Source organism: Trifolium pratense, linkage group LG7 (assembly GCF_020283565.1).
Source record: "Trifolium pratense cultivar HEN17-A07 linkage group LG7, ARS_RC_1.1, whole genome shotgun sequence".
Taxonomy (NCBI): domain Eukaryota; kingdom Viridiplantae; phylum Streptophyta; class Magnoliopsida; order Fabales; family Fabaceae; genus Trifolium; species Trifolium pratense.
Genome location: NC_060065.1, coordinates 42,618,654 through 42,629,194, shown reverse-complemented (window position 1 = coordinate 42,629,194; position 10,541 = coordinate 42,618,654). Strand labels below are relative to the sequence as shown.

The following is a 10,541-nucleotide window of genomic DNA, read 5'->3' as shown; positions in this document are numbered from 1 at the left end:
TGTTGTTAGATGGAGGAATTTTTGTTGTTATTAGATGAAGAAATGTTTTTTTTTTTGACGGCATTAGATGAAGAAATGTTTTTTTTTTTTTTTTATAACAAGAAATGTTGTTGTTAGATGAATCCAAGTACCACACTACCTTCTTGTCATTGAATTCATCAGTTCCTTGTGCCATAAGCAAGATCTCTTCTTTGTTATTAAATTCTGCAAAATTGGCATTTGCATCTTCCCAATTTGGGCATTCACTCTAACAGTGTCCCAATTTATGATATCTAAAGCATTCTATATTTTCTTTACTAATTTGTCTTCCTCTCCCCCTTCCCTACCCCTGCCACGATTAGCACCTCTACCATAGTTAGACATGTGTTGCGTTTAAGAATGGTTTCCAAGATCGTGCGATCAATTGCTTGGAACAAGTAATTCTTCACCTTCAAGTCACGAATATTGCTTTCGTTTGCCAATCTTGTTTGCTCAACTGTTGGGTTTGCGGGCGCAACCACGATTCCATGCTCAATTTGTTTCCAAAGTTCTTTAGAACGAAGTAAATTCTCCATAAGCATAGCTCAATGATCATAGTAGCCTTCGAATTTAGGGATGGATGGCTGAACAAAACCTTGATTTTCCGCCATAGAAACGATGAAGGTGAGGGAAGAAGATGAAAGAAAACGGTTGCAACAACTTGTTGTAACTATCTGCAGTTAGTTGCAAGAAGAAAGGGAAAGAATGGTTCTTGGCTCTAGATACCAATTATAGAGAAAGAGAAAGGTTTTCATTGCATTTCACAAATCAATAGGTGCCCTTATATAGGGATTACAATGATTGACTCAAGTCTAACATAAGGCATAACCAACTAACTAACTTGATACATCAAAATATAAAGGGCCTAATTGCTTAACATAGCTTTCAAAAAATTTGGAGGCGGAGCAACCCAAACTTGATAATATTGACAAAGATATTTACATATATTGTCCATCAACGAGATTCTCATATCGACAATGAAATTCAAACTCAGACCCTTATAACCTATAAATGTTAACAAAATAAAATAATTTTTTTATATGATATTTGATTTTGGTTAATCCCATAATACTCATTAAAGATTATGACCATTATACATGGATATTATCCTACTATTTAACAAAACTAATTGATGTGAATCATGTGATATATATTCCATTCACATATATTCCATTCACATTCACATCAACATATATATTCTCCCTTGCATCCTAAGCTAAGTTTCTATTAATATTCCACCTTTCTTTCACTTCTATATTCTTCTTGTAATCTTCATGCTCTCCAATTTTGCATCTACTACTAAACAAGAAAATGAACAGTCATAGAGAAATTCCAGTTTCTGATGGAACAATTACTAGTAAAGGCTTGCACAACAATAGCAACAATCCTTATGTTCATCTTTCACCTGCTAACCTTTCTTCTGCAGCTGCCAACCGTGAGTGATGATTTCTAAGGCTTTTTTTTTTGTTTTTTTGTAACTTAAGTTGTTATATTTTTCAGTGATGTTGATTAGTGTTATGATTTCAGGTCCTAATCCAATGGATAAAGTAAGTGGTGCATTAAATAATTGTAGTAGGAAGGTTGAAGAAGCAACTAGACATGCTGAGAGTATGGTTGATGGTATTTGGAATCATGGTATTTGAAATTCTTACTAGACTTTTTTTTGTTTTTCACCATCAATATCCGGTCCACTCTCCACTGGACCGCCTAATCTGGTTCGGAGGATCAGTTCTGACATCAAGTGGTTTCATGTCTCTCCCGATCGCAGTTGCGGGGGATCGAACCGTGATCCTCCGTACCAAATCCGGTGTCAATTATTACTGGAAGATTGGTTACTAGACTTTCTTTTTTAGTGCAAAAGAATCCTTTGATCCATTCCCATCTAATTTATCAATTGCTATATCTATTTAATTTATCTACTAAAAATTAGTTTATAAGTTAGATCTATTAGTAAGAAAAAAGTTAGATCTAAACCATCTAAATAGTATGAAAATATGAATTATTTGTGGATCTATGAAGTACGGAAACAAATACAGATACCCGATACAACACAAAGTCACAAACATTGAGACGTTAATACCGATAATAATTTGAAAATGTGACATAATTTAATATAATCTATTTATAAGTATCAAATATATATCCGAAAGAGTGTCCGTACTTTTGATTTACTTTGGTGCAATGGCAGAGCTATGTGATTTAAGGTGAATGAATTGGGTGATTTTTACTAAAGTGATGGTGGATTGATTGAATTTATTTTAGTGTATTATTAATATAGAGTTTAAGATAAAATCTATAAACATAATAACCCATAGACTCAGCTTGCTGCTGCCGCTACCGCCGCCGCCATTGAGGTCCTTACATCATCGGTGAGATTGGAACTCGGTAGAATCTGAGTTAAATCCTACCAACCGGACTAACTTATGTTGGCAAGATTCATTGCACTTTGATATATAGTTATTTACTTATAATGGTATGAGTTTGAATGTGTGTTAAATATTTGACATTCAAGATAATTACAAATAAACGAAAGACAGATGAGTAATAAGTTGCGCTGCTAACCCTTTTCAATGTGAACAGTAAGAATGAGTTCTAGTCCAGCTGATGCTGCAATGGCTAGACTAGTTCAAGGAACAAAAGTGCTTACAAATGGAGGGTCTGATAAGCTATTTCAACAGACATTTGGGATTTTTCCAGGAGAGAAACTATTAAAGCAATATGTTTGTTACATATCAACAACAAACTCTGGACCTGTAATTGGAACACTTTATATAACAACTAAAAGGTTGGCATTTTGCAGTGATTATCCAATCTGTCATTATCCATTCTCACTGCAGCATCAATGCTTGTACTATAAGGTACTTCCTTATCTCATTGCTCCTTATGTGATTGGAAATTATTTTTCTTGGCATAATAATTTGTTACAGTAATTAAATCAGAGGGGAAGAAAGATGAAAATTTCTAGTATGACTTACTTTACTTGACATTTTTGATATACAAAGGCTACTCCCTCCAGAGTCCAGCTTTAATTATAATATAGATCAGATACATCAGTTATTCAATGAATCTGAAAAGTTGAATTTTGCTTATAATTAAGGCTGGAGTAGTAATAATTAAGGAACCTTAACAAATGTATGGTTTTAGAAATTAGGAACCTAAACTTTTTTTAATGAAACATTATGTCAAGCTGACACTTCAGATTAAAAGTGTCTCCCACAACACGTGTCATTGTCCGACACAGCCCTATCATATGTAATTACATTCAATCACTTTAATTTTTTTAACTTACTAATAGTGCCTATGTGCTAGTGTCGTGTCTGTGTCTCTGTCTGCGTCGGTGCTTCATAGTATTAGCTTTTTGTTTATTTAGTGAGAATAAGAGAAGATGTGCTTATATATATACCTCTTCAATCATGTCTAAGAAAACAGCTATATGTTACATATTATGATTATCTAAGTTATCAGTATGTCAAAATCTTAAGCAACTTCATGATAATCTATCAAGTGCTGATTTTGTGTCTAACATAACTTGTAGGTGGTAGTGCAGCTGGATCAGTTGTGGACAGTTAGTCCTTCAACAAATAGACTTAACTCAAAAGAAAAATACATCCAGATTCTCACAGTGGATGGTTATGAGTTCTTGTTTATGGGATTTGTGTCATATGACAAGGCTCTTAAATCTCTGAATGAGGTTCAACACCAATATGGCAACCATTCCACTGGAAACATTAATGGTCGCCTGTTGTGACAAGCCTGAAAGTTCATATGGATGTTCATGGCCATGGCCATGGACACACCCTTCAATGTATCTTCACATAGTCAACTCCAAAAGACACAAAAATGAAATAAAAGGAATGTATTGTATTGTTTTTACTTTAAAATAAAAAGTGCTGCATTTGGAATTTTCTATGGAAACCAAGTAAACTACTTTATATTGTAAGAAATGTAATTGAATACAGTTGGTGTTGGTTACTACACCTTCAGCTTGTTAGTTCTGTTTTTCTGTAATGAAATCACAAGTTTATAAATAATTTCATTGCATTATCTGTATTTCCTTTATCCAATATAGTGTGATAAACAAGTGTGAGTTTATTAACTCGCACATCTATTAAGAATGTGACTCATGTCCCACAAAGACATGAGTTCAAATTCAGTTGCTTATGTTAGGACCTCGCTAATAGAAAATGCGCAAGTATCCTTGTATATGTTGTTTCAGTCTTGAAGTTTATGTAATCAAAACAAAATACACTGAATAACATTTTTTTTTATACTCAAACAAATGGAAGGAACCTCTAATTAATTTATCATACAGAAAAAATGTAGACTACTTTCATCAGTTAGCCGACACAGCAATGTACAAATTCTCAGATAGTGATCATCATCATCACATAGCTGCATAAGAACAAGGACTAAACCTGAACTCTTCAAGAAATGGTTTAACATACCAGCAAAAGTACAAAAAGTGGCAACACAAATGGCTTTTGTCTTTAAGCTACATTTGCAGTGTTGTTTTGAGTGAGAGTGTCAAACTTCAAGCTCCTAGCTACTTCAAAGAAATGTGCAACAGCTTCTTCAGGTGTGCCAACAAGAACACCATGCCCAAGATTAAGGATGTGTCGTCTAGGTCCCGCACACCTCACAACCCTGACAGTGACAAGCAATCATCATATTAAGAAATCAAGAAAATTCATCAGTAAATTTCACTTTTCCACTCTTAATCATGATGGTTCAATTGGACAAAAAACTAGTAATATAACAATTAGTGACATTAGCTTTTGTCATCGTGTCCGACCAAACTTTAGCCATTTTGACAAAGGCACCCAAGTCTGATTAAACCAATTCATAATTTTGATACTATAGATTAATAACATTGCAATAATTCCTTGAAGAAAATTTGTCTCATTCTTTGTTTGATGCCCTTTGTGTCATTGTTTTCGTTAATTATACAAATACCAAGGGAGGTTTAACATACACAGCTTAGACCATGGATCAAAAACAGAAAAGATGCAGCCTAGACATTGAAGATCCTCATAAGGTATTTATCACCCCCTGATGAAACATCAGTTTCACATTCTGCGGGATCACCTGGGAGGGTCACTTAGGAACCACTCCGGTGCAGTGTTGTCAAACAGCGGCTATAGCAACACTATAGTATAGCGTATTTGAACAAATTGTTATTGTTCCATGATACATTATTTAGTATAAATTTTTGTCAAATAGAGGCTATAACAGCGCTATAGCCCTCTAGCATAGCATAATTTGAACAAACCGTTATTTCCTACAATTCACAATAGAGAATACTGATATAGTGCTGTAGTTTCCCTTAGTACCTAATACCTATATGCCAACAACCAGAATGGCTATGAAAATGCTAAAGTTAATGGCAGTTATGTCACCAACCTCTGAATTTCTTCTGTCAAAGCATTAAGAGGAGAGAATAAGTAAGCAGGATCCACATTTCCTTGAACACCTATCCCGCTACCCAATCTTCGTCTTCCATCAGCCATATCCACTGTCCAGTCTAATCCAATAACATCAACTCCAGTATCTACCATACGTTCGAGAAGGCCACCATTTCCATTTATATATAGAACAAGTGGTGTCTCTGGACACTTTTTCTTGACCAAATTTACAATCTGGAAGTTCAGAAAGTAGTATATGACAAAGAGTAAAAATATAGATTGGCAGGACAGTAGTCAATAAGAAAAGATACTAATAGCAATAATTATCTCAATGAAATAATATAAAAATAAACAGATTTAGATTCTGAGTTCTTATTTCAGATTTTCTCCGCTGAAGTTAGAAGCATGATTAATGTCCAATAAGCTTATGTAATAGCAAAGTTTACAAATAAAAAGTTTTTTTTTCTTACATTTGCTGTGAAAATATACAAATCGCTCAATCACATTATTTATCAAGCTAACCAACTAAGAAGAATCATGAAGACTTGGAAAAGTATACACTAATTAACTTGACATAAAACCTATTAATTGTTGCAAAGCTCGGCAAGCTAAATACTATTTCCCTTTCTCCAACAAAAGAAATTGGTTAAAATTAGGCTAACAATGAAAATTTGAAAGGCAAGAAAGAAATTGGGATTTTCCCTTGGTAGTTACCTCTTTGATATAAGGCTTTGACCAGCGTTCCCACATATCAGGCGGTAGTTGTCCACCCCACGAATCAAATATTTGTATACAATGAGCCCCAGATTCCACTTGGAAAACGATGTAATCTGCTATCGCCTTTGTCAAATGAGAAAGTAGAGTCTTCAGTATGTGTGGTGCTGTATGACACATGCTCTTAATGTTTGTATATGTGCGTGTTGTACCTCCTTCTACTATATATGTTGCCAATGTCCATGGTGCCCCCACAAAACCTAAAACAGCAGCATCACGAGCAACCTAAATAAACGATAATTAGTATGGGAAACATGCTTAGAAAAATAGCCATGATATGAATAAGGTAAAGGCATGTTGCAATCAAATTTTACCTCTTGCCGCAGGATCTTAAGTGATTCTCCTACAAATCTAAGTTTATCTAAGTCAATTGGGTGCAAAACCTTTAATCCATCCTCGGAGCGGATAGGTGACTGTATTACAGGTCCCTTTACATCTTCTATGTCAAAGTTGATCCCAAATGCAGGTAGAGGTGTAAGGATGTCAGAGAAAATAATTACTCCATCGGGCCTAAAAGCTTTCCAAGGCTGCAAAGAAATTTCTACAATGAGATCAGTCGTCTCTGACCTCTCTCGGAAGGATGGATGTTTCTGAGCTAACTTTTGGTAAGCAGCCATGTACCTTCCTGCCTGACGCATCATCCATGCTGGAGGGCGACTAACAAGATCTCCCCTGGCAGCTTTAACCAAGAGAGGATCTGACAAAAATAAAAATAAAAATAAAACACAGCATCAAGTCAATTACTCTTGCCTGTTTCTCGACAGGGTCACATCTGCATTTGAGACAGGATGAAAGGATAATGAAGTGTGAGACTGAGAAATGCTCATAACATTCTCTTCAAAGGGAATGTTTATGCGATGCTAGCCACGTTTGAAGAATTGCAAAGGCGTGAATTCAATGTTAAATGGCTTCTATGAACAAACAATAATTTTTACTCTTCAAGGAAACTTTATTTATTTCCCTCTTCATTCCTTTTATCAAATTAAGCTATCACCTCTAAATAATTCAAATCAAATCTGAACCACCCTTTCAAAGAATCAATGATCAATGTCAACACACCGTAGGTAAACTAAAAGACTCTCAGGCATGGTTTATATTGCTGTCTGTATTAGATATAATATATATAATATTAGTCGTACTAATTACTTAGAGTAAATAGTTAGTTTTCCTTTTACAATACTAATTAGTTAGTTAGAAATAATAGTTTAAGCCAAGAAAGCACTCTAGCATGGCAAGCTGCTGGTTTACAGCAAGTAGTTTCAAATCGGCTACTGCAATTTCAAACGGCCAAGGAAATTATACAATCCATCTGCACAGGCGAAGACAAAGATACAGAAGGGAGGTTGCTATGATGTTATGGGTTCTATGGAACAACAGAAATAATCAAGTCTGGAACGAATCTAAGGAAGAAGGAAGGAGTTTAGGAATCAAAACATGGAATTTATGGAATGAATGGAACTTGGTTCAGCAGCATCAACATAACAGGAGCGCAGTAGTGCAGCAACAGTATGTATTATTATGGCAGAAACCATCTGTGGGTTGGCAAAAGTGCAATGTTGATGCGGGTTTTCATGAAGAGCTGAACAAGACAAGCGCAGGGTGGGTTTTGCGTGATCATACCGGACTTTTCGTGTTGGCAGGAAGGGAATTGTTCTATAATCGAAGGGGAAGCAATTTCTTTACTTGAAGCAATGAGAGAAGTGGAGCATAGAGGCATCACACATATTGTATTTGAAACGGACTCCAAGAGTGTGGTGGAAGCAATTCACAACTTACACGCCGGTTCCTCCGAATTTAGTTCAATTATTTGTAATATTAAAAATGTTTTGCTTCTAAATCCAAATTTTGTGGTTAAGTTTATAAAGCGACAAGCGAATATGGCTGCCCATACGCTTGCTAGAGCGGCCATTTCTTGGTCTAGTCGCTACTGTTTTGAGACATTACCTCATTGTATTACTTCTATTTTGAATAATGAAATGATATAAGTTGCTGTTTGTCAAAAAAAAAAAAAAAAAAAAATAGTTTAAGCCAAAAAATAACAGTTTCTTTAATTTTCATCGTGAGCAACATAACAAATTTTCCTTGTAGGGAACCTTGAATGTAGTTTAGATCAGAATATAGAAACTGCAGAATTGTTCCACCACAGAATTCAACTTAGGACATTTTCTGCTAACAGAAATCTTACTAAACAAAATTATAGAAACTGCAGAGAAAACAGGTATTCAAGGAAGAATAATAAACGTTTCCGCTGTCATACATAGCCGGGTGAACTGAAAAGAGATGGTTTTTGCTTCGCAGACATACTCAATGAAAACAACTAACTAGTCTAACAAAGTAGCTAATAGTCTGCAACGGCATTTTCGACCGCAACAATCAAATTTTTCCACAATATAGAGGTTTGCGCCTTAACCGCAACTACAACTGCAACCACATTTTGATACCATGCTCTTAGGAAGCTCTAAACATACTGACAAAATGGCATGAAACAGACTATCATGTATCACATTTTTAGCCTTATGTCAATTTTTGTAACACTAAAAAAAATCCACCAAACATAAAACAACAACATATTCTATGTTGTCTTGTCTTGTCTCATTGTAACAAATAACAATCAAACAAAACCAGATAATGCATTTCACCAAGAGCTAAAAAATGCTATTATCACATAGATAAAGCAAAAAAACCAAAACTTGAAAATAAACCCAATTCAAAAACAAAAATGCAGAGAGACCCAGAAGAGGATAGTGATTGAAAAAGAAGAGGGAATGAAAAGGGTAGTACCAGAGGTGGCAGAGCAATTGAGAGAAAACTTGGTGAGAGAGGGTTTTGGTTTGTAAGGTTGAGAAAGTAGGTTGAAGAAATTGGATTGTTGAAAGAAAGAAGATGATTTCCAACCCAAACCACTGCACAAAATAAGAAATTGATTAGTGAGAATTTGAATTGAATTGATTTCAGAGAGAGAGAGAGAGAGAGAGAGAGAGAGAGAAAACATGTAACCTGTTGATGGAAGTAGGAATGGTTTCCATGGTGGAATTGAAGTGATGATGAGAAAAAATTTGTTTGTTGTGTTGTTTGAAGAGTTATTGTTATCTTACCCTCTCTGTCTTGACTTCACTTTTCTTCTCTAAACTCGGATCGGGATTATGTGACATTGACGCGGGAAAGGCACCAGACTTTCAGCCAACTTCATCCATCAGATCAATCTAGTGCATCATATTAAGCCACGTGTCTAATCCTTCATACCAAAATCAAAACAGAAAATCAAAACAAAAAAAACCACACAAAATACCACCGCACCCGCCGTTGATCGTGCCGCCGTCAATCCGCCACCTTCCGATAATCTACGGTTTGTTTGCTTTCATTTTCTTCTGTAAAATAGAAAAGTTTTCTTCGATTAAAATCGACATCTCCATCTCATTCCTCTTCTACTCTATTTCACGACACAATGATTCTTGTGGTACAGAGTTCAATGACCAGCTATGTGAAAGGGAACTTGTGTTGAATCACAACCTTTGTTTCATTGTCTGCCATTGAGTCCAAATTCATAGTTGAACTTTAATTACTAGTTCATAAAAAAAAAAACAATACAATGATTCCATAAAAAAATATTATATTTAGGATTTACATCTTTCTAGGTTAATTGCATATTTAATCTAGAACAAATATATTAAACATGCAATGAACTTAAAAAGTTATTTTTTGCTTATATATTGTTAAGGAGTAGTATGTAATATTCCCTCTAGTCCCTTACTCCCTCCGGTCTTATTTATAAGCAAAAGTTGCTTTTTAGATTCATTGAAAAACCAACGTATCTAGCCTAGATACGTTGGTTTTTCAATGAATCTAAAAAGTAATTTTTGCTTATAAATAAGGCCGCAAAGACTATATAAGAAAACTTTTACTTTTTAGATTCATAGAATGATTGATGTATCCGATCCATTTTCTAGATCAAATACATCAATCATTATATGAATCTAAAAAATAAAGTTTTTCTTATATATGGAACCGGATGGAGTGTACGCTAATAAGTAATAATACAATGATTCCATAAAAAAAAAAACAATACAATGATGTCTGTCAAATAATAATCTATATATATAATTTCTAAATAGTTCTCCTAACCCTAATTCACTTAGACCAATCAAATTGTTTCATTTAGACACATCATCTATTTAAATCCAATTAAATCACTCTACAATGCCACGTCATTTCTACATATATTATTATTATTATTATTATTATTATTATTATTATTATTATTATTATTATTATTATTATTATTATTATTATTATTATTATTATTATTGTCATCTCTATACTTTTCATATTCTACATTTATAGACTTTT

The 10,541-nt window shown here is 34.4% G+C and overlaps 2 protein-coding genes across 4 annotated transcripts; one reads left to right on the top strand and one right to left on the bottom strand.

The window, feature by feature from the left end:
• Positions 1-1,055: 1,055 nt before the first annotated feature.
• Positions 1,056-4,062, top strand: LOC123895053 (GEM-like protein 2). Its single transcript, XM_045945249.1, has 4 exons — positions 1,056-1,453; positions 1,546-1,653; positions 2,599-2,876; positions 3,554-4,062. The coding sequence occupies exons 1-4, from the start codon at positions 1,330-1,332 to the stop codon at positions 3,764-3,766; spliced, it is 723 nt and encodes a 240-aa protein (XP_045801205.1). The 5' UTR covers positions 1,056-1,329; the 3' UTR covers positions 3,767-4,062.
• Positions 4,063-4,269: 207 nt separating this feature from the next.
• On the bottom strand, positions 4,270-9,809 carry LOC123895052 (uroporphyrinogen decarboxylase 1, chloroplastic). Of its 3 annotated transcripts, none has more exons than XM_045945247.1 (7): positions 9,492-9,774; positions 9,192-9,397; positions 8,976-9,097; positions 6,509-6,891; positions 6,135-6,419; positions 5,419-5,654; positions 4,270-4,662 (listed from the first exon to the last, which is right to left on the bottom strand). In XM_045945247.1, the coding sequence occupies exons 2-7, from the start codon at positions 9,218-9,220 to the stop codon at positions 4,506-4,508; spliced, it is 1,212 nt and encodes a 403-aa protein (XP_045801203.1). In that variant the 5' UTR covers positions 9,221-9,397; positions 9,492-9,774; the 3' UTR covers positions 4,270-4,505. The 3 variants fall into 3 exon arrangements, with proteins under 3 accessions (XP_045801203.1, XP_045801201.1, XP_045801202.1); XM_045945245.1 differs by having other exon boundaries at positions 9,484-9,721; XM_045945246.1 differs by having other exon boundaries at positions 9,192-9,809.
• Between the last annotated feature and the right edge of the window lie 732 nt (positions 9,810-10,541).